The sequence below is a fragment of the Carassius auratus genome, chromosome 45 (genome assembly GCF_003368295.1).
Source record: "Carassius auratus strain Wakin chromosome 45, ASM336829v1, whole genome shotgun sequence".
In the NCBI taxonomy this organism is placed as follows: Eukaryota; Metazoa; Chordata; class Actinopteri; order Cypriniformes; family Cyprinidae; genus Carassius; species Carassius auratus.
The window spans coordinates 1,512,716-1,537,787 of record NC_039287.1 but is presented as its reverse complement, the minus strand read 5'-3'; the positions used below and the strand labels follow the sequence as shown (position 1 = coordinate 1,537,787).

At 37.2% G+C, this 25,072-nt stretch overlaps 1 protein-coding gene across 2 annotated transcripts in view; it reads right to left on the bottom strand.

Moving 5' to 3' along the window:
• Positions 1 to 24,384, bottom strand: part of LOC113062840 (protein enabled homolog) — an 86,586-nt gene extending 62,202 nt beyond the window's left edge. The window contains exon 1 of one of the 2 annotated variants that reach the window (XM_026232864.1): positions 24,056 to 24,384. In XM_026232864.1, coding sequence (XP_026088649.1) covers positions 24,056 to 24,060 — 5 coding nt within the window. In that variant the 5' untranslated portion in view covers positions 24,061 to 24,384. Of the gene's footprint in view, positions 1 to 5,454; positions 5,731 to 24,055 lie in introns of those variants that run through there. The other variant, XM_026232863.1, reaches the window with a different exon arrangement.
• Between the last annotated feature and the right edge of the window lie 688 nt (positions 24,385 to 25,072).

The following is a 25,072-nucleotide window of genomic DNA, read 5'->3' as shown; positions in this document are numbered from 1 at the left end:
AAAGAAAAGGATCATGATGTTTTTAACAAATCTGATTTCAATTTCAGCAATTTTAAGTAGAACTGGTTCTATATAATAACTAGGGCCCTATGATTTCCGCGATGCAGAAAACGCAGACGGAATCGCGGAATCCAGTCATAAAAACGGAATTTAAAGTTTAACACGCAATGTCACGGAATTTGTCAAATTTTGAATTAATTAATCAAAAGGAGGTCATTGCACTTACATCAAATCGCGATATGGACTAATATCTGTACATATTAAGCCGGAAAAGTCTATTTAAATAAGAATCCTGCATGTTAAGCGTGTCTGTGTTAATGAATGGCGCAGAAGTGCTGTTTCCTTTATTACATACACAGAAGCACGTGTGACATTCGCGTTGATTTCAGCGTCTGCCGTCTCACTAAATGAGGATGAAAACACATGAACAACATCTTCAGAACTGCTCTGAGAGTCACTTCGTGAGCATAAGACCATTTTATTTGAGCAAAAGCATCATATAACATGCACAGAATTGTAAAGGTATTCATTTATTTTGAAACCCATCAAAATAAAAGTCCAGTTTTGAAATCTATTGTTCAGTAGAATGTACATAGCCTACTACTACTACTACTACTACTACTACTACTACTACTACTACTACTACTACTACTACTACTACTACTACTACTACTACTACTACTAAAATGAAACAAACATTATTTTTTAAGGAATAATCACACAACATTTCTTCCATGTTTTAATTTTAACAGTAGACCCCCTTTTTTGCAAAAAAAAAGTTTGCTTAATTTTAAGTAATAGGGCTTGGGCGCCGCGTTGCATTCTGGGACGTGGCGGTCCTGCTGGCAGCCTCGCGAATGTAAACATTCATCAAGTCGAACGAGAAGAAGCAGAGTTAGGAGAAAGAGAAAAGATGGTAAAATCGTGAAAAGGTTGTGGGATTTATAGGGATACGCTAAATATGGATGCCAGGTATGTGGACAAAATCGGCACTATTAACGGTTTAGATCCATATGAAATTCCCAACAAATAGTGGAGTACCGACGGAGACTTGCTGCCACACTTTTGCATAATAGATATCTTCGGCTACCTTGTTTGTTTTGTGAGCGCCTACACTTCAGAATAGTTCTGAAGCTACAAGTCATTGAAGTCTCATGTACAGTTCACAAATGGATGGGTATTTTCCTGTAAAATATCCCGTTAGCTCTTCAATCGGACCTGTCAAGTCTCTGTGCTGTTGTCCTGTTGCTACTCCTTGCCCTTCCAGCGAAACAGCTGTTTTCAAAGCATCGTTTTGCTTACTTGAAAGCAACCTTAGCATGATGTTGGGCTTTTTAAGATAGCTTGGTTGTTGTGAGAGAACGATTTCACACCAATCTGTAACTAAAGTCACGTTAGACCTAGCTTCACAAATCGCTTAACGTTAGTTAATGCAGCAGTTTTGTAGTTCGAATTTTTTTTTTATGTCAGCAGAGGGATAGCAACAAAAATGAATGTTGAAATTTCCTGTATTTTGAATGAGTAACCCAAGAAATTTCCCTTATTTTCAATGTTGACTTAAGCTATATAAATTAATATTCAGATGTTATGGTCTCCGTCACGCCTCCAAGCAGGAAAGCGGTGTAAAGTTAATCCATTCTCATTTTGTTTTCCCCATGGCGATTATATGTTGCGCTATTTACACCCCACAATACAGCAACGGTTTACCATGGTTGAAATAGATTTTTAATTAATCAAATTAAGACACACGGATGAGAGGGAGTATGTCTAAACATTGCGCAGTAGCCCGAGTAGCAGTAAAGGAGGCTGTCAACGTGGTGGCCACGCCAAGTAATGACGTCACGACGCCCAAGCCCTATTAAGAAGACAAATAAAATTTATGTTTCATGCCTTGATTTGATAACGATAAAAATGTAAATACACACAGAATTTGAGGGGAAAAATCATTTAGCTTCTTTAAGAAAAAAAGAAAGAAATTAATTTATTTTATGTAGGGCCGGGACTTTAACGCGTTAATTCAGATTAATTAATTACACAAAAAAATAACGCGTTAAATAAGATTAATTAGTCACAGAAAAAAAATTCCCGCATTTTTTATAACTTATTTTTGCACCGCGGAACGTTTCTCACTGGATGAGTTTCGGCGGACTGATTATACTGGAGCACAAACTAGCGTTCGCATATCACCGCAGCAGCACATCGAGTCTCAAGTATCACCTCAACGAAAAACATATAGCAGCTAACGCGGACTTTACACTTTATGTTGAATTATGTATTATTTTGTTGGTGCAACAGTTTATGTTGAACTCTTTATTGTTTTGGCCAAGGTTATTGAGAGTTGGACTTAGTATGTTATGGCCTCTGAAGCAACAGAGAGATGTTTTCTAATAGTCAGTGTTTCCAATGTTCTGAATGTAATTGACAGTATTGTGTTTTACTTAAAAAAAACACTTTACAGAAGGTTCCAGCACCTATAAGCTACCTGCATTTCTGAAATGTACTATTTCTAAATCGTTTCTAAATATGCTATTGCTACACTTAAATGGCAAAAATTGAACTGGTCTGCTAGACTTGGTTGAACAAAAATAAACAATATTTTGTTGCTTAAGCTTATGTATTCAGTCATTATTCAATGGTATAATATAAATCCATGTGAAATTTTTTTTTATTTCTCACTGTTCTCAGGTCAAATATTTATATGCGATTAAAATGCGATTAATTTCGATTAATTACAATGCCTCTAATTAATTAGATTAATTTTTTTTTATCGAGTCCCGGCCCTAATTTTATGCATTCATATAATTAGACATGCTAAAACAGAATTTGGTGACAATAAAAAAAATATGGTGAGAAAAAAATAAAACATTTCCTAGGGCCCTAATCATGTAATTTTTGTTAGACTTTTATAACTGATTTTAAAATGTGTAAGTTTCATGATTTTATTTAATTAGACTTACTTTATGATCAATAAACTTATTGTTATTAATTATTAAAAAGAGTGGAGAAAAATTAAAATGGAAAAAACAGAATCCAGAAAAATGTTATAACAGAATTTGGAAATAAATAAAATGGAATTTAGAAAAAAAAAATCAAATTTCAAACAGATTTCATTGGGCGCTATTAGAGTGTGGTAATTTCAACATTACTATTATTATTATTATTATTATTATTATTATTACTACTACTATTACTACCACTACTTTTTGTAAAAAAAGCACATTAAGTTTTTATTATTATTTTTTTTCAGTATCCATTTTAAAAACTATCGGTTAATTAATCGGTATCGGCCAGTGTGGTCCAACCTAGCTATCGGTATCGGCAAAATCCAATATCGGTCGACCTCTATTAATTGGTTAATTAATTTACATGCTTATTGATTAATACAATTTCATTTAAACATTAAAAAGGAATTGAGAAAAATTAAAACAGAAAAAAACGGAATCCAAAAAATTTAAACTGAAAAAACTGAATTTGGAAAAAAATACAACTGATTTCATAGAGCCCTAAATAACCAGTTCTTAATTTTCACTTTCGTTTAAAAAAAAAGAGGAGGAATGAATAAATACTGTGCCCTTCAAATGTGCAAAAAGAACAGCAGAAGGCCACAGGGCTCCCGTTTTCTCTGCACTCTCAGAAGCAGACAGACAGAAAATCCCCAGATCAGTACCACACATCCTCCTCAGAATAACAAATGGAGGGAAGTACTGCGGCACTGAAGAAATTCACTCGTTCTTCCCTAAACACTAGGGTTTTGTGTACAGAGACACAGTATTTGCGACTTAAACCCAAAAATGAAAATTTCATGACCTATCCCTTAAATAGCAAGAGGTCACGAGTTGAGATTTTAAGCTTACAGACGACTGCACTGGGATGCCAGCTATGCTGAGGGGTAGAAAGAGACTGGATTAGACCATGGAGGACAGACATGGAATTGCTAATGATTTACTGCAGCACAGACACACAGACGCATACGGAGCATCAATCTCCCAAACAAACACATACGGTGGGTCCAGGTGACTTATTCAACAAACACTTCAATCAGCTCTGTAAACTATAATGACTGCATATGCCAGATGCCTGCTGCATCAGTGTGTTAAACCGTAAACCAACTGATTTTATATTTAGATCCTTTTTTAGCATATATAAATAAATGCAGCTGAATCCTATTATATAATATCACAAGGCCAAGAAATAAACTACCATAGATAGCACACAATTTCAAAACATTTAAGCACACAATAGATGGTCTATAGGTAAAACAAGGAAATCAAAGTACTATGGACGCTTAAACAAAAATGTGGAAGGGAAAAATAAAAATAATTTTTGCAGCTACATTACACACCAAACAAAAGCATCAGGGCGATTGTAAACACTTGTAAATGCAATACCTGTGAGAAACCACTTTGACAGAGATGACTGTCAAATATCAAGTTGAAAACAAGTTGTATTTGCAAAGTGCTTTTCACAATGCACATTATACTTCAAAACAGCTTTACAGAAAAAAGTGGCTTAGTAACCCAAGTGACAAAAAGGCAACAGTGCCAAGGAAAAACCTCCAAATCACACAATACTGTGATCCTGAATACTCTTTCGAGCTGTATACAGAAAAACCTGTCTCTGACTACACAGCTGAGCAAATTTACATAGACACTGAGGAAAAGAAAGAAAGAAAAAAAAAACGCCACATCACTCCCCATCTGTTAAGGGCACATGCACATGCTGGTGAGTTGCTAATTTATTGCTGAACACAGGAGTACAGTTCAGCAAAAACATCAAAACCCAGCTGGCTGTGTGGGGAGAAACTACGCCACCAAGACTATTAGAATTCATTGATTCATTGCACATGTAAGGACAAACACAAGAAAGATCTGTACTATAAAAATATAATGTGCCTTATTACACCATAATGACTTTCATTTGGCCAACTATAAAAGATTCCACTACTGAAAATCAGATTAATAAATAAAAATTACTAATAAGAGTATGATGATGACGATAAAGAATAATAATAATTGTTAATTAATGATATCTAATTTATTTATAGTGTCATGTCATTGATCCAAGTATTATATTGTCCATACTGTATAAGCTACTGTAACCTTTGAACACATTAATAAATGTTCTCTATTTTGGTGCTCCACACCCATCTCTGGGCTCAGAATAATTAGGCTGGTCCCTCCATTCATCCTAACTTTAACATAAGGTGGTTGAACTTGAGTTTAATACTGACTTGCTGTTGCGATAACCTCAAGTCACTTTTACCTCAAGTTATAACCTAAGCAGCACAAGTCAGAGGGTACAGTATCTATTTTTACCCAGACTTCAGAGAACACCAAGATTAGTTATCAGTAAATACATCATGTTACAGATATATCCAGAATTCATTTAAAATAAATGCTCTACATGTCCACTAGATCTTGAGGGCCTCAATCGACCACTTTCTTGGAGACTTACACGTCACGTGTCATTTCTGCGTGTTCCGAACCTCCACCCGCAAGGAGTCTTCCTACTCCTGTCTACTCCTGTTCTCCTCCAAAGATTCCTCTGAGTCTGAGGTGTCCTCGTAGCTGACAGGTCTGTGGGACTCAGAGACGAGGCTGGGACAAGCTTCGCCGTTAGGACCCCTCCCTCAGGGCTAAATCAGGCAAGCTGGGAAGTCCCCTAAAGAATGCCTCCTCAAATGCCTTCCCAAAATAAACCTGCTGACTGAAGAGTGGCATGAGCTCACTGATGTTTTTTTTTTTTTTCTCTTTTGGCCCATGTCTCTCATTTGTTCCCAATTGGACCGGTAGAGCATGAAAAGTTAATTTAAGGTCTATTAAAGCAAACTCAGATGGGTTGATATACTAAGTCGAACAAGCATGAATGATGAATTAAGAATTGGCTCCCTAATAAGATTGAATTTGAGTTTAAATGGCCACTCTGCACAGGAAGTTCAACTGGACTGACAGAAAAAGCAATTCGCTGGAATGTAATACAATGTAATACATTCAGGGAAATAAATATTCTTCCACACTGGTCCAGAAAGATTAATTGATTAAATACAATTTCTGTCAGTCTGTCTTTTGTTTGTTCATTCTATCATTCTGTTCGTCCGTTCCATTTATCGGTCATTCCATCCATTCGTAGCTATGTAATGTTCTGTCCAATCTATTGTTCCATCTGTCCTTTCTATTTATCGGTCCCTCGTGGTCGACCTATATATATATATATATATATATATTGCCAAGGCCGATATATCGGTCAATATTTGGCATTTTTCATATATATCGTTTTTTTCCAGTAAGTTTTTACAATTCTGCTTCTTATATTCTACCTCAATTCAAATTCGGGAACTGAGTGGGAATTTAAAAGACATTATCAATTAATAAACAAGAGGCTAAATATGCCCACAACCGTTAAGTAAATAACTTCAGTATATGTGGTAGTGATGTAAATGGCAGGCAAAGGGTTAGTCCTTCAGCCTGTGGAGGCTTTTCTAAAGTAACCATGGAGAGGAGCTCTGTGGTGAAATCCAATCCTCGAAAGAGAACGCACAGGCCACTGAAACCAAACTACAAGTCTGAATGAGTTGGGATCCAAACAGAGGGCCACTATTAAAAAGATCCCTGAAAATGCGGAACACCCTATATTTTTTTGAACTTGTCTCCATGGTGACTTGGCCCCGTCCATCCATCTGAAGAGATGGGACTGATTGACTTGAAAGGAAACAAATAGTCTTTTCTCAGACTATCTGGGATTTGGTCGAAACATTTAAAGTCAGAAGCCAAAGTTAGTTTCTCCACCTCTGGTTTGGAAGAGTTGAGAGATTTTGTGGCTTTTCACATAGCAAGTAAAGCTTGGGAGAAATCCCATAGTAGCAACCACAGCAAGGGCCTGTATGTCATTATTAAGGAACTGAGGAGCAAAACAATGATTCAAGCATGCAGTCTGGCAGAGTTTGATCTGAATTCTCAAATAAAACCCTCTGTGGCAAGGAGTTGTTTGTTAGTGACAGGGTGTTGCTACAACAACGTGAAAGTAAAGACCATTTGTAAAATACAGTTTTTGTCTTTGTGCTTGTAAATGTTGCCAAACATGTCTCACCAAGTGTAACCATTGCTCTGAATAATGTGACAAGCAAACAACCAATGGTGACACCACTAGGTTTTACTGGCGCAGCTTTGTATGAAAATAAATAAATAAAACATATCAGTGCACTATTTTTGAACATAAACAATTTGGTCCCAGATAGAAAACAAATAGTGTGTAATTTTCATCTGCTGAGCAGAAACATACACGTTAGACTGTGGCCTTCTTGTATCAGCTGCCAAACTTGCCAAAATATCAGAGATATTTTCCTTATGCATTAGATAATCAAATAATTTCTTACAGTTACAATAAGGTTTAATTTGATATCATTGGTTCATGCATCATTATGAAATACTGAACAATACTTTTACAGCATTTTTCATCTTGCGTACATGTCCTATTTTGCATAATTAACACTTTTAACTAGGGCCGGGACTTTAACGCGTTAACTAAGATTAATTAATTACAGAAAAAAAAATCCCGCATTTTTAATAACTTATTTTTGCACCGCGGAACGTTTCTCACTGGATGCGTTTCGGCGGACCGATTATACTGAAGCACCAACTAGCGTTCGCATATCACTGCAGCACATCCGAGTCTCAAGTATCACCTCAACGCAACACATATAGCAGCTAGCGTGGACTTTACACTTTATGTTGAACTATGTATTATTTTGTTGGTGCAACAGTTTATGTTGAACTCTTTATTGTTTTGGCCAAGGTTATTCGAGTTGGACTTAGTATGTTATGGCCTCTGAAGCAACAGAGAGATGTTTTCTAATAGTCAGTGTTTCCAATGTTCTGAATGTAATTGACAGTCTTGTGTTTTACTTAAAAAAACACTTTACAGAAGGTTCCAGCACCAATAAGCTTCCTGAATTTCTGAACTGTACTATTTCTAAATTGTTTCTGGATATGCTATTGCTACACTTCATGGCAAAAATTGCACTGGTCTGCTAGACTTGGCTGAACAAAAGTAAACAATATTTTGTTGCTTAAGCTTATGTATACAGTCATTATTTAATGGTATACTATAAATCCATGTGAAAAAAAATTACTTCTCACTGTTCTCAGGTCAAATATTTATCTGCGATTAAAATGCGATTAATTTCGATTAATTAATTACAAAGCCTCTAATTAATTAGATTAATTTTTTTAATCGAGTCCCGGCCCTACTTTTAACATTACGAATTAACATGAAAATTCTGTCATTATTAATATTTACTCACTCTCATGTCATTCCAAACCTGTGTGATGAAGATAGAAGACGACATATTAAAGAATGTTCGTAACCCAACAGTTTTGGTTACTAATGATCTCAAAATATCTTCTTTTGCTCTAAAGAAAAAAGTAATTAATTCCAATTTGGAATGACACAAGGGTGAGCAAAAAAGGTGAGGCAATTTTCATTTTAGAGTGAACAATCTCTTTAACAACAAACATTTGGGTATTTAAAAATAAACATTATTGTGTACACATAAATGCTGAAAAGTTCATTGTTAGTTCATGACACCTAATGAATTAACTTATTTTGAAATCAAGCAAAGAATATCTGGATCAACAGGATAGCCTTATGACATGGAAACAAAATCATATGTTTTTCTTTTGCCGAGAAGCCTCTGCTCTTGACCTGGTCAACTAAAAAAACCCAGGTCGCTCTCGGTGCTCTGTCACTCAGCTTACTAACAGATTTCAACTGGCAAAAGCAGGATTTAGCGCTTCAGTGACGCTAAGCCCATAATCCTTAAATCTTTTAATATCATGTAGGAAATGTTCGGACAGAGGAGAGAAAAGTCATGGAAAAAGATGAGGCCTAACAGCTGGGTCAATAACAGATGGTAAGAGTGGACGTATGAAAAAATCCTATATCAAGGTCCAAGTAATTTTTCATCCCAGTAATAGACCTCCGTGAAGTTGGCACCCCATAAAAGGAAATAATCTCCAAAACTATGCCATTCGTTTGTGCCGTTGAACAATTTTTTTTGGTTGCATTATGTCACTCTTCACCGCATGTCAGTCAAATCGCTCCAAGCCGGTGTCATTCATTTGTGCCGTTAAAACAAACAGTCTATCTATTTTCCCTTCGCAGATAAAGCAATTTTAATTCCGGAGCTGTGACGTCACTCTCCGCCCCATTTGGTCTAAATTGCATTTAAACTGTGTCGTTTGTTTCTGCTTAAACGTTTACATTCTATCTAAATTAACATTCTATCTATATCCCCTCCTTTAGAAATAATAAATATAATTCAGTGACGCCACTCTCCATCCCACCTCATTTAAATCGCACCAAACCAGTGTCTTTCGTTTGTGCTAGATTTGTGCTTGTCTGTGCCGTTGAAAGAAACACTGCAACTACGATCCCCTCTTAAACATAAAAAAAAAAATTTAAGTTAACTTACAGAACTGTCCACCCCATATGGTCCAAATCGTTGCAAAATGGTGCCGCTCGTTTGTGCTCGATTTGTGCTGTTACACACTGCTGATAAACATTGTATCTTGTCCTCTTCCTTAGAAATAACACTTTGGATTCTGGAAAGTGAATCCATGGCAACCCCATGCCGTCCAAATCGCCCCAAACCAGTGCATTTTGTTCGTGCTCAATTTGTGCTGTTTTGTGCCGTAGAAAGAACCATCATAAATTATTCCATTCTTTAGTTTAGACATCACAAAATCTTTGGAGGAGAGGTTGACTCTGAAGTTGGCCCCCCACCCAACGCAAAACATCAGCAAAATAGTCTCAATCGTTTGTGCTGTAAAAAGTTATGTATGTGCCGCTTTAGTTTTTTAGATTTTAAAACAATATATATAGGTCATTCTGAGGTCACTCAGAATCTTCTTGTTTATTTTGTGGATTCTTCTGAAGATTATTCATAACAATCAAATGTTAAATTAGGTGTTTCTGTAACAAAGACCAAGAGCCTACTGGGTTGAGCTTCGGGGAGATATAGTTATTCGGTAAACTCAGGAAACCAGATCCATTGATCAAGTACACATTAGAATATTGATTGTTCTGGACCATAAAACTTATACATTGCACTGACTGTGTGCAGTGGATTCTTTGGCACTTTACAGGTCTCCAGGATTAGGACTCCTTGAAACATTATTATATAAAAATACAGAGGAATACACACTGATATCCATGAGATGGGAATCATCTATCCTACTTTCTAACACATAATCATCATCCAACATGAATACTCCTTTTAAACACACATGAAACCAATACAATGAGTAGTCACTGACCAGTAAACATACTGAGAGGTAGTTTATAGTTTGAGATTTTAGCAAAAACAGATTTTGCAATCGATTACAAACGGTTGTAAACAGTATCACTTGTGTAAATAAATAAAATATAATGAGACTAAGCAGTAGATTGCCTGATGTATGATAATGAGCCATAACACAAAAGTGCATCTGGCATGTGCAACTGAATTCTGTAATCATGTTAATGGTATGGCATAGCACTGTACCATAGTGTTGACTGTATCTAGCTTATGTGTTATGTACCTAATTTATTATGATAAAATACATTAATCTAAATAAATATCTAACAGATAAAACCAACTACCTACCTGCTTTTCTAATTAACTTGAAAGTACCTTTTCAAAATCAAAACAGAAAACTTGAATAAATAATAACAATAAAAAAAAGTCTTGATCGTTTCTTTTTTTTTTTTGCATGTTTAAGTCACAACTATAACAAAATCAGAGCGGTCATCTCCCTAAAAATAAACTCTGAAGCAACCTGTCCTGAAATAATGTTCTCATTAATACCCCTCCGAGTCCAGGGATGTGTTTGAATCTTTCTCTCCCTTTTTCACTGAGGTAATCAAGTCCACATGGAGGTGAGAGCGAGCTGCTCCGGGTGCCAAACATGGCAATCAGTGTGTGATGAGTCATGCTCCCTTTTAAGCTGCCTTAAGTTAACCCCATGCTCTCCATTTTTCACTCAGAGAATAACTCTGCAGTCAGAGATCTGGATGCATGTGGTTCTCTACATTCCACTCAGAGCTGGAACTTTAAGTGATATGGATTGTTGAGCTCATCAGCTGAGGCTACTCCAAAGTAGAGAAAAAAAAAAAGAAAAAAAAAAAAATTCACTGCATACTTTCCATCTCTTCAGGCTATCAGTCATGGGGCGCAAAAACTGATGCGGAGTACAAAAGCAGCACAGGACACTTCAACCACACAGAATCCAACAAACTGAGAGAAAAAATAACAAACTTGACATGTAGACTTGATTCAGTTATGATTAAAGAGTGTGAACAACATCAGAATACTGAGTTTAGCCGGTCATAACAGAAATCGTATACGTACTATATACACCAGCTTTCAAAAGTTGTGCGTGAGGAATGTTTTGGAAGTCTAGTGATCCCCAAAACTGCAATGAACAACAGCCTGTTTAAGTTTAATTGTCAGAAAGCTTACACAAAACTGCTTGTGGTGCAAGAAACCTTGGCTAACTTTACAAGTGACTTCAGATATAAAATATAAAGCTACAAATGTGTAGAATATAGACTCTTTGTTGATGTGTGTATCCAGATCCCACTCGAGAGGGCAAACAAATATCATTCAGATCATACTAAAACAAGACAGAGTGTGATCCAAGGCACATTTGACAATAATGCTAACTGATCTGGCAGCAGTTGTCTTAATTAAATCCCAACTGGCTGGAGGACATTAATTACAAGACACGGCCATGTGACTCCAGCCTGGCCCTATGCTAGCACACGCTGCCATCCTGGGACAGCTGAAAACTGTATTCACTCAAGACCTAATAGTCTCCCTCGGTTTAGTGCTACATACAGGTCAATTATCCATGTCTGGTGCATAAGGATGATAGTATAAAAAAATATATGATAAGTCTAAAGACTTATCTTTGCAATTTATATTAATATTGCAATTGATCCATTCACCCTCTGGTATTTATTTGATGAATATTCAGTAATATGAGGAAATGTATCTTCATAAATGAAGCATTATGAAGTTACATCATAGTGTTCTATGTAGAGTTTCAGAAGAAAAAAAAAAAAATAGTGTATCCAGTCATTCAACAGCTCTACGGCTTTAACGGGCAAGCTGTAGTTAATCACGCTGTGTGCAGCATGGCTCTAAAAGTCATCCCAGACTCTCACGTCCGCCAAAGAGTCTGCTCGGGGGGGTTTTCAGCAAGACTGCAGCCGGAGCATTTTCAAACCATCTGAAAAGAAAAATTCCTCAGTGGAACCATTTGCCTTTTTCTCTCTGACCGTATGGAGTGTGTAATTGATTTCAATAGTAATCGAGTTCAAAATCACACCATCTCACTCCTTTACAGGTTTCTCAGAGGGTTTTATTGTTACATGTGTGACTGGAAATAGAAATCTGTTCCCTTCAAGACAGAAACACTGATGTTAACTTTATCTCTCAGTGCCCTAGATTATCCAACCTAACTATAGACCAACAAAGAAATTAAATTAATCTCCACTAATCACTTCAGAGCATTCAAAAAAAAAAAAAAAAAAAAAAAAAACTGGATTTTACATTTCTTAAGATTTTTAATAAAAATACATATTGCTTTGTTTTATAATATATATTGTTGCATAAATGAATAACAACCTGTATTATTATTAGTATTGTTATTAGTATTTTAAAATCATAAAAGAAACCAAAAGAACATGGAAAAAAAAAACAGCACTTTTGATTAGCGGAACGTGTCAAGACCACGTGAGGAACCCTATCACCATCTCATTCATCTTAAACCCTAATTTCTTTCTATTAATTATGAGCTGATTAGCTGTGGGTCTAGCGCTCTTCCTTCGCTCTGCGCTGAGCACTGTATTCCCTCGCGGAAAGCGGAGAGAACATTGATCAAATGAGAAAAGAGAGAGAGAAGCAGATAAATTCTTCACATATTCACTCCAGGGCTGGCCACGTGCCACGAAAACGCTCCAGAGGCTCTTTCAGCACATGGGCGGTGGGAGGACTGGGGGGTGAAGAGAAGAAGGAAAAGACAAGTTAATATTCTGACAGCACAACACAGTCAGACTGGATGCCGCAATGAAACTACTCCAAATTTTTAATGTGCCGCCACTGGCCAACAGAAGAAGGGAAACTGCACTGTCCTCTAAACAGCCCAGAGGACCAGCAGCACATGTAGATGTGTGACGGTAGTTGTAATGACTATCTTAACTGAACCAGTGGAAATCTGATCAAGTGCAAGCAAATGCATCGTGAAGACAGAATACTGGATGTCTGACAAATAACAACTAGCATGTACTGGTAAATACTCTGGATCATGCTATGCATCTGTCCATGACTCTTGTTAGTCTTTATTAACCCTCTCTGGGAGGGCTAACAGGTGTGAGAAGGTTCTGGTGTTGATGGCCTAATGAAAGGGAAGACCCGGCTGTCTGATGCTGACTGAGACTCACCTGTTTCACCCACTGGTGCGAGTGTGTTTGGGATTGACACAAAGACAGACAGAAAAAAGACAGCTGAAGTATGTTCAGCTGTTTTACAACCTTCAATGTCAATGTTGGTAAACCATTAAGGAGATTATTAAATTTGAGAAAATTAGGCTTTTTTTTAAGGACTGTTAAAGCTTTCATATCTATATATATATATATATATATATATATATATATATATATATATATATATATATATATACTACAAAAATTGCCGCTACTAAAAAGGCATTCAAAAAATGACTTGTATTTTGCACTCCAATTTTGGTTAATTCCTATTATTACTAATACTAATCTGCATAAATTACAAATACTAATGAATTATTATAGTTAACAGTAGTGAATAATAGTGTAGAATTACTTTCAAATATTTTTGTAGTACGAGTAGATAAAAATGTATTTGTCGTATTTATTATTATTATTTTATTTCTTTTTGCATTATGGTAATGGAATTGCAGGATATTGTGGAAAAAAAACTCAATTTAATTTTTTTAATTTAAGATTCACCTAATTTATAAAATATATAGCAAGCTGCCCTTTCTCTTTTTATCCTCAGAATGGTGCACCTAGAAAAGGAAGGGGTGCACCCTGAAGATTTACATTTACATTTATTCATTTAGCTGACGCTTTTTATCCAAAGCAACTTACAATTGCTATACATGTCAGAGGTTGCATGCCTCTGGAGCAACTAAGTGTCTTAAGTGGGTTAAGTGTCTTGCTCAGGGACACATTGGTGTCTCACAGTAGATTCGAACCCTGGTCTCTCACACCAAAGGCATGTGTCTTATCCACTGCGCCAACACCACCCATTAGTCTAGATAAATAGTAGATAATGCAGGTGGAGAGTATGTCCCACTAACCTCAGCAAACACCCAAACCCACAGACTACAGGAAAACATCTAGAAGAAAAACACTCAGGGGTAATAAAGACAACGTTTGCAGGACAGCTGCTCTCTCTCGGACAGATGGGTCAACATAGAGACCACCTGTTCAGTACATGCACACTGTGAGATCCCCAACTATAGACTGATAGGGGTAAAAGGGGTTTGAAAAGGGAGAGTTTGTGAAATTCTGCATTAGAAAAAAGATGCTTTATTGAACCACAGAGAAGACGTAAAAAGTCTTCCTTTTCTCATTCACAACATCTGTTGCAATAAGAGTCTTTAAGCCCAGGGCTGACATGTGCTTGTTTTTGCCCACTGGTCAGCCTCATGGTGAATGATGTGTGTTTATTAATGTAGAGAACTAATGCATGCAGAAATTCTTCACACTGACTGTTAAAAATCAACATTGAAGCTACTCCTCAGACAGAGCAACAAAAGTTCAACTCATTCTGTTGAAACTTAGATAAAACGATTCATTGACAAGAATGATACACATTTAATATTTTATGGTCCTACGCTTTCCACAGATGATATAAACACATATTAATACATTTAGACCACTTAACTTATTGATTGCTATCGGGATGTGAAGAGAGATACAACCAGCATAACAAATGTTTTTTTTAAAGGGGGGGTGAAACGCTCGTTTTCACTCAATATCCTGTTAATCTTGAGTACATATAGAGTAGTACTGCATCCTTCATAAATCCAAAAAGTCTTTAGTTTTATTATATTCATAAGAGAAAGATAGTCTGTACCGATTTTTGCCGGAAAAATACGACCGGCTGGAGGCGTGACGTGTGGGCGGAGGCTAAAGAATCACAAGCGCGAATAGGCTTTTGCGTTGAGAGCATGTGGAAGCTGTGACATTACCGTGAGGGAAAAGCCATCATCCAAAACAAACCATGGGTAACAGTCAGATTCAGCCATTTATTTATGATCCAGAATCAGATCCAGAGGCTTAAACTGAACGAAAGCAGCAGCAGCAACGACTCGCTCCGAGCGGGGCTCGAACCCGGTCTCTGGCATGGGAGGGGACGCACTAACAAGTAGGCAGAGATATTTGAAGCAGTTTTACTCACCGCCTGCGGTTCCAACACACGATCGTGACCCTTTTTCCTTGGGATTGCATCATCCTTAAGAAATAAACGATACGCAAATCCGTCGTCAAAATGGGCCTTGTTTGTAAAACAAGCATCTTCGAAATGCAGGGAACAAACACAAACACTTGCACAACTCCGTTGATAAAAATAAACTCCATCCACTGGTCCCTTAATGCTGTTTTTTTTTTTTTTTTGGTAATCTGTGCAGGGTTGTCTTGCCCTGGCAACCAAAAACACACTTCTTTTGTGACTTTTTGCGACGCTCTCGCTCGGATCAGTGAATCGCTCTGATCAGTGAAATGTCTGTGCTGCTCAGCCTCGCTATACGGGAGCGCGTGCTCTTCCGGCAGAAGTGCGTCAGGACCCATATAAGGAAATTCCGCTCCATCTAACGTCACACAAAGCCATACTCGAAAAAAAAACTTTCCGAAACTTGTGGCAAACCGGAAGGAGAATTTTGGGAACAAAAATACTCCTTCAAATGTACAACTTAATTTTTGAAACTTTGTCCATGTTTAGCATGGGAATCCAACTCTTTAACAGTGTAAAAAAACTCAGTATGCATGAAATAGCATTTCACCCCCCCTTTAATCCAAATCACCTACCCTGCCTTTAATACACTATGTCCTTCCTTGCAAGAGAAACTTTGCAGAAAAGTGATGAAATGGACAAAATCTCAAAATACAGTTCTGGAGTACAGCAAAAACAAGTCATTCCTACAGATAAAGGTCTAAATATCATGGAAAAAGAGATCTCACACCATAAAGGTCAAACCTTCTACTCAACGCTTTAACAATGTCACAGTGATAAGATAAATATTGAGAAACACCAATAATAAAGATAATAATTCCAAAAATAATTTACCCCAAAAAATCTCATGGCATCACTTCTGAACTTGAGGCACCTTGAAGAAGATCCAACTTTCACTGAAAAACGATATTTGATTCATTGCTTTCATAAGCAGTCAGTGCCATTAGCACAATGATTCCATTTAGGACATTGGTGATGCTGTTTTTTTGTTTCAGGGATTTCTCTTGGCTTGTGTGCTGTGAATGGCACAGCTTGAGGTGGGCAGAAGGCAGATGGGCTGCAGGGTTCAATCATGCAGCTGGATTAGGGCTGTGATTACAGATCTTTTACGCAGCACAAGGGATGACATGGAGCCGCTGTATGGCATACAGACTCAAAGATCACAAGAAGCTTCTCAGCGGTGACATTAAATAGGGAATGCAGACGTATCCTTTACATTCAATCCGATATTGATAAAAAGAGCACAAAGGAGGATTAAAGAAAGACTTAACATGAGACAAGCTCACAATTATGAAACTATGAAAGAAAAAAGTGCATGGAAAAAAGCAAGTATTAGAGTTGACTATAAAGAAAGAGGACTCTTGTGCTTATTCAAGTAGACAATTTCTGCCAAAGTGGGATATAACAGTATCTCATCGCCAAATTTGGCCAAACTCTCAAGCAGGTTTTTTTTTTTTTTTTTTTTTTTTTTGATAAACACTCTTTAGAATCCAGAGGTTCAGTTTGTTGGCTCCTCAACACCAGGCTCAGGAATGTTTTGTTAAACAGCCACAAAAGCCAGAGAAGGTTTTACAGCCAGTGTCCAACACTCCAGCTTCAGGGTTGAGCTCTATTGTAGCACACATAAAAGGGAGATGTTTTATTCACAATAGCAGTGTACTACATTATGTAGGGTATCGGGGGACTGGCGAAGGAATGCAGATCAATTGCCTCTCAACCTTCAAAGCTTCTAATCAACTGAGAAGCTTTGGATGCTTTTGTTAATATTATTACACAGTGCATCAACAAATTCCAAAATCATTCATTGCTGCCAAAGCATCCTAGTTATATGTTGTGTGGTAACTAACTGTTTACATTTTCCATTTTCAAGAAAACATGCTTGTAGTAAAATCGGGTAAGCAACACAAGGCGAACACTGCAACATTGTCACAGTTATTTTACTTTAAGGTTATTTTCATCACAACCAATAATTGATGAAGTCCATAACATTTGTAGGAAATGAGGATGTGAGCTTATGGTGTGACACGAGACGTGAACGTAACGTCAGTTTCAGTTATTTGTTTTGCCATGGACGATGGGGAGTATTAAGAAACATCTGACTGTCAAATTCCACAACCATGTTCTGAGGGATTTTGAAAAACTTAATGGGTGCCAAAGCAAGGATTATATTTGCTGATAAAGAGGAGTCCTTATCCAAGTCTTCTTTGAGATTGCTGTACAACTGTGCAAACTCATCAGAATTCTGTGTTGTGATAACATTCACAGCTGTTTTAACACTCTACGTACACATTGGAGTAATTATCCATGTCCTCCTCCGCATGGTGAAATGCAACCACCACACGCTGCCCCTTAAGCTTCTTACAAACCCAAACTTCATATCGAAAAAGTGTCCTTTTATAGAAAGCCTTAAGGGAGAGGGCCTGCCGAACAGTGGTTCCAGGTACAGGAACAGCTTCACAAACACAGAGGGACGGGGGTAGAAACGACGACAGTAAGGAATCCATCACTTGCTGTCGTGCTGTGTAGCATGCCATCTTGAAAACAAGACCAAGGGATGCTGGCCAGATTTCTAAACCGAATGCACCCACACACAAAAAAACATCTCATCTTTAATTCAGATGCTGTATCTGTTTGAAGTGAAAAGGCCTTAAAACTGGCTCAGAGATTCTTGATGGAATGAGTTGAGTTAGTTGAGTGCAAACAGTCTGTGCTAGATGCAGGTACTGCTACTTAAAGTCTGTCCATGTTTTCCTAGGGTACAGTTAAGTGAAGGTGTGAACTTCATAATGATTGAGGGTTGAGTACATTTTTTAGTTCCATTTTCACACATCATTTCATTGCCTGAAGGCAAAAAACTCAAGAGGCCAAACATAATTTTCCAACCAGAGCTGTTGGTTAATGGATGCTGAATGATTGCAATATAACCATCAAGAGGTGGAAAACTGTAGCATTGTTCCTTTCATAGGAAGTACAGATGGACCCCAAGGCATCAATGCATACTGCATTATGTTTGGAGAAAAGGATCACGAATAAGCAAATCTAACTAACAAGTTATGCCTCCCCAACATGCTGCTATTTTCTTGTTAATATATCTAACTGCACTTGGCGTGTGCAAAACCGAACATTGCCATCTATTCCCATGTTCCTGAGTCACAAGCACTGGTCATGTGTTCCCATAAGTAGTTTTCCAAAGTGGGATTTTTAGAAATTTAATAGGAAAATACAATGTCAATTGAAATGTATAATACAAAAACAATGTTCTAAAATGAGACTGACTTAATATTCCATTAGACCTAACTTATATTGTTAATTTAGAAAAGAAAGGGTACCAAGAGCAAAAAAAAAAAAGCACATTCGTGACCAGTCCTCATTGAGAGAACACATCATGATTGACGAAGCATATGCAGCTAGGTAAAGGGGAATGTTAGATTATGTATTTCCTTTAGAAAAAAAGACAATGTGTCTTTCAGTCCAAAGATGCATCACTATTAGCCTTCCGAGATCCGTTGATAACATCTTTGAAGTAGACAGAAGAGAAAATCATTCTTAATCAATTGATGACAAGCATAAATTAAGATGAAGGCATCTAAGGCACTATAAGAAAATCATTTTCATGGTCAGACTTTTGCGTTGTGGACAAAAAGCTATGGGCAAAAAGTAAAGCCTTTTTCCAATCGGTGTTAATTTTGAGAACAAATTTGGATTTAGTTTGGATTTAGAATTCCGTAATCGTGCACAGCCTGAGAAGCGCTTTTCGGTGTGCAAGATTCATGTGTATGCACTCAGATGATGACATTTTTGAACGTTTTATGAGAAGTGCAGCACGATTACGCTAGCTTATGTACCGTCTCATAGATCAGTTTGTTCAAATGTGTGCATCTAAACCTCCCAATCATGCAGGAGATTCATTCTGATTGGGTCTCTTCCCAAATCATCCCTCCCTAACATTTTTGTCTTGTTTTTATTAGTCAACAAAATTAACACGGTTTCCAATGAAAAACCCAAAATAATAGCTCAATGGTCTCTGCTTACATGGACAATGAACAGGTGCTCACTGTGAGCACTACAGAATGCAAAACAAAGATGACAAAGTAAGGAAACAAAGTAAAACTAAGCATATGGGAGATAGATAGTTCCTGCTACCTCTCAACACTCAGAGACCCACACGGTGCAGAGTCAGCCAGGTTCACATTGAAGAGGAACTTAGGATGGGTACATGCCACACGCAGAAGCAGCACATATTTATTTTGGTTCCCACAATAATAGTGAATAGTGTGAATAGTGAAGTGACATTCAGCCAAGTATGGTGACCCATACTCAGAATTTGTGCTCTGCATTTAACCCATCCGAAATGCACACACACAGAGCAGTGAACACACACACACACTGTGAGCACACACCCGGAGCAGTGGGCAGCCATTTATGCTGCGGCGCCCGGGGAGCAGTTGGGGGTTCGATGCCTTGCTCAAGGGCACCTAAGTCGTGGTATTGAAGGTGGAGAGAGAACTGTACATGCACTCCCCCCACCCACAATTCCGTCCGGCCCGAGACTAGAACCCACAACCCTTCGATTGGGAGTCCAACCCTCTAACCATTAGGCCACGACTTCCCGGTACTGTACTAATAGGTACTGTAGTTCACAATGACCACACCAGCAGTGTGCAAGAAGGGTTTCATTGCTGAGCTTATTTTTACCATGCTATGTGCTTTCAAACTTAGCAGAAAACACTTTGAGAATGCATAAACCTAAGAACAATGTACTGCAATTTAGGCCATCATGAAGAAACAAAGACGCAAATACAGTACTGGGCAAAAGTCTTAGGCCACTAGTGTTTTCACCAACAAAAAACGGTTTTAATTCAGTTGTTTCTATGTTTTGCTGTAGTGTGTCAGTAGTAAATAGCAGTTTACATTTCCAAACATTATTTTTGCCATTAATTGTAATAATCCAGTGAGATTTTTGTTTGCACAAGGAGTCTGAAAACAACCAGTGCTCCACACAGAGATCTGATCTCATCATCATCAGTCTGTCTGGAATAATATGAAGAAACAGAACAAACGGAGACAGACTAAATCAAGAAAAACTGTGGCAATGTCTCCAAAACACTTGCACAAGTGCACCTAGGACAAAAGTTTTCTTAACGCATAGTGTGGTCACACCAAATGTTGATTTAATTTAGTTAAGTTAATAGAAGTAAATTAATCAAATCTATTTATGGCATTATTTTTGACGCGCTTATTAAGCTGGTGTCAGACTACATTTAATGCTAAAAGTAATGTTTGGAAATGTAAACCGATATTTACCACACACACTACAGCAAAACATAGAAATAACTGACTTAAATCCATTTTTGTTGGTGAAAATACTAATGGCATAAGACTTCTGCACAGTACTGTAAATCAGTGACTCATTTACAAGTCAATTAATTTTTTTTAATTATTATTCATTGACAAAGTCTATAAGGTTTTGCAATATTTCAACAAATCAGACGGTTTTATATATTTTTTTAAGGTTTTATTTTTTTAAGTTTGTAATGATTCTCAACTGCCAAGTCAAATTATCCATATATTAGGGATGCATGATAAATATCGGCCTATAATTAATGCGCATCTCGTCAGTAAAGCCGGTTCTCTAATCAGCGGTAAATTCCATCAGGTGCGTGATTTCACATAGAGCAGCTGTTACTACACAGAGCCGTTGTTAACTGACAAGCTGCGCAAATCCATGTTCATTATCAAATAACCGGCTTTACTGACAAGATGCACATTAATTATCGGCCAATATTTATCGTGCACCCCTAAGTAAAACCCAATATAAAAACCCAGAATTTTTTTTTCACTTCACGTATGAACTAACTGCATTTGCAATATGAAACATGCTTTAGAGAAGAAAAAGTGCTGTGCTCTGCTACCTGACAATAAGGCCTTATTCAAATGTATCTAAGACACTATCAAACCCATTCATGACAAGCCCACTCTGGAAAGCTAAGTGGCCATAAAGCATCTGGGAAACAGTGTGGGCATAATAGGTAATCAGAATCACTCTAATCGATGCTTGCCACTGAATCCATTCATTAAAATCCAAACTGCAGAGAGCCATGATAGCAGGTGTGATAATTTTTTCAACAGATCTAAGCTAGATCCAAAATCTTGTTCCTAAAATGCCGGTCAACTGAAGACAATTATCCTACACCACCTGATTCGATGCTCATCTGTCTACCCAAATTCAAGCTTCAACTACAACAGCCCTTGAAAATAACTGAAGATTCAAGGTGACTGTGAGCTAAAAGTTGTGCTTCAATTTCTCATTGATTAACAATGAGTGTTAGGGATAATTATACAGTCATGTATTATTTACATTGCTTGCAAATGCGGTTACATGTTACCTGAATAATAATGGGGAAAAAACTTTTTGTTGCTTTACAAAATGTAATCTAAGCAAGTATGTTATAATGCAATACATTCTTTCTGTCACTGTGTATTAGGAATCACACAGTGCAACACTGCATTTAACGAAATTCAGTCCATTAGCTACAACTTACAAGTAGCAAAATAATGTCAGTCCAAACCTGTTTTGGTACAATCCAGGCATAGACATTCATTGACATCATGAATTTGCTTTAAACAAAAGTACAAATCAGCAGTGATCCACTATGATTAAATGCATTCTTGATTGCTTTTGCTTTATCTAAACTCCTCTGGAAACAAAGTGGGGCCTGTGGTAAGCGAGGAGTGCAACAGAATGAGTCACTGACGTCAAGGATAAAGAACCTTCACAGAGAGCTCTGTATCTAAATGAGAGATGAAATGGAAAATATAATGGGTGACAGGGTGCAATAGAGAGATAGTGTGTCTATCTCATCTGCCCCCACCCCTATCTCTACCAAAGAGAGTAATTACATAAGAAGAAAAGGAAGAGAAAAGTTTAAATGGCCCCTTCAATATAACTGTGCTCACATACGGTATTATTCTGTTCTGATTAGGCATGAATATTGTGAGGGGGCTTGAGTCCTTTCTAATGGCAGATAGATACAGCAAGAGCATACTGATGAATTTACACAGACACTTTCCCCTCTACAAAGCCTTGATTGGGCCTAAAGCTCAGAGCAGCCAGATTTAAATTCCCTTAAACAGTCTGAAAAGATACAAAAGTGCTCAAGAATAAAAGTTCAGGTGAAAACACATGACCCACATTATTCAAGTTCATTCAGCCAGGCTATCTGCAACTTGAAAGTTACTTTCATGATCTATGAACCGGAGAACAGTGTTACTGACCTGGCCTTCCTGGAATTTTGGAAATCTTAACTAAGTTTATTAAGTTACTAACCTCATATTCACACCAGTCACAAGTTCAGACACACTACTCATTATTCGTAAAGAAATTAAGCATTTTTTAAGATCACAAGAAACAAATGTAGTCAAGAGTGTCCACATTTTTGACTGGTATAGCAGGAAAAAAAACTCTTAGAAAACAAAATCCAAGTCGAGCAATCGACTTGATTCTCAGAGAGGTTGCAGACACATAATAAACCTATGGTCGTGTCACACAGTTAAAAGCTGGACACTTCCGAACTTGCTCGTGATGAGTAAAAGGGAACACCCTGGGTCTAAAATTCACAAACCACACCTGTTATTGCTAGCAAATCTGAACATTAGCCTCTGCTCAATCACCCTCCACAAGAGGTGATTTACTATGCAACACCACAGTTTGTGGGAAGACAGGCCAGATAATACAGAAGAGATTAATCTAAACCTAAGGGGAAGGTTATGTCACATCATACACGTCTGCTTTTAGGGCAGCTCATTTTTGCTGAAGGCTGCCAACAGCTCGCTCTTCCTTCATGTGTCTTCAGTGGGAGTGTGGGAGGAAATACTTAATTATTCTGATAACCAAAGCAAGGTTTGAACATTTTAACACATGCTCTCATAAGATCACCAGACACTTGAAACTCACCTACAACACAATGTAGAACTGCCATCATCATATAACATGAACCCAGTGTATTAAAGAACTGTTATGCTCATTGTCTTTATAACATAAACAGAAGTGTCAAAGTTTTGACACAAACTGAGCTAAACTTATATGGTGCATTCTAAACATCTCTCGAGTTTTAGTGTATTGCTGCATTGCAACAACTGCCTATTTCCATGATTGTTCAAACAGAAATGCACATGTGTATATGCATAGCCTATGCATCTCTTTTTCTCACACCCCATATGAAGAAAAATCCAAGTATGAGCAGAGCTCAACCTGATTTTACTAACTGACCAATTTAGCTGTTCATTTTAACAATACTATCAATTCCAAGACTAATGCGAGGACAATCTATATCATAAATGGAATGCATTTAAAACAACTGTTTGTTTATGAATTATTTATAGGCAGTGCGCAAATAGAACGCGTACAAAATGTTCAGCTCTTTCTTTCTTTCTCTCTCTCTCTCTCTCTCTCTATATATATACATATATATCAATCTTAAATACCTGTGGGTTGAGATCAAACTAGATTTTTTTTCTTACCTCATGGTGATTTCCACGCTGTATGTTCGTTGTTATATAATTTCAGAGTTCACAAAGTTCGCACTTGATTACAAAAGATATGAATGGAAAGCCGCAGGACCAGAGTTTGTATCCCGCAAAGTAAAAATAAAATAATAATAATAATAAAAATGAAAGTAAATAACAAAAAAAAAAAAAAATTGGTCTACATGATCTACCGCATTGCACCGCTTATGTGGATGCTGCAGCACACAAAAAATGTAAGTGAGAACGCAATTTTCTGTTTGGTCTTGCAAGCGCCTGATCTTCTAATAGTAGCAACGTGCCGCTGGAATCCCCTTCTACAGCCACAGCAGCGACGCAGCGCTTTACTTGGATACGTCAACACGCAAGAGACGTACAGGCCACGCCTCTATATGGTAGTTCGTTAGTATTTAGTATTTTTCTTTTACTGTCTATGGTATTTAGACGGCACATACAATCTTAGACAGATTTGTAATATTTGTATAACACACAAATTATTGATAAGTAAAACGGAAATTAATGAATACATTTACTAGGGCTTGTAATTTAATAAATTTAATAATTAATTTAATAATTAATTTTAATTAATTATGGAGAACAGTAACACGTTAAAATTATTAACGCATTTGACGCACTTGCCCCGCCCCAGACCTATGTGGATCATCTGCCATTTCATACAGTCGATTGATGACTAATATGGGGCAGGGCAACAACTTAACTGCTTGATGGAGCCTAGAAAATGGCCCTAACATTCAAGATATGGGGCAAAACGCCCGTTTGAGATTGTGTTTCTTATTTACATCACATAGTTAAGAAATATCACACAAGAAGTAGGCTAAGTGCAATATCACAATAATGTAGGCTAACAATCATCTTATACAACAGTTTATTAAGAAATTACTATATTGTGTTATTTTAGATACAATGTTGTCTGTTTTGCTCAGTTTGGCCAACCAAGAAGATAAAGACAAAGCAGAACTGTTCTTCTCTGAGCAACCCACAACGGCATTTCAT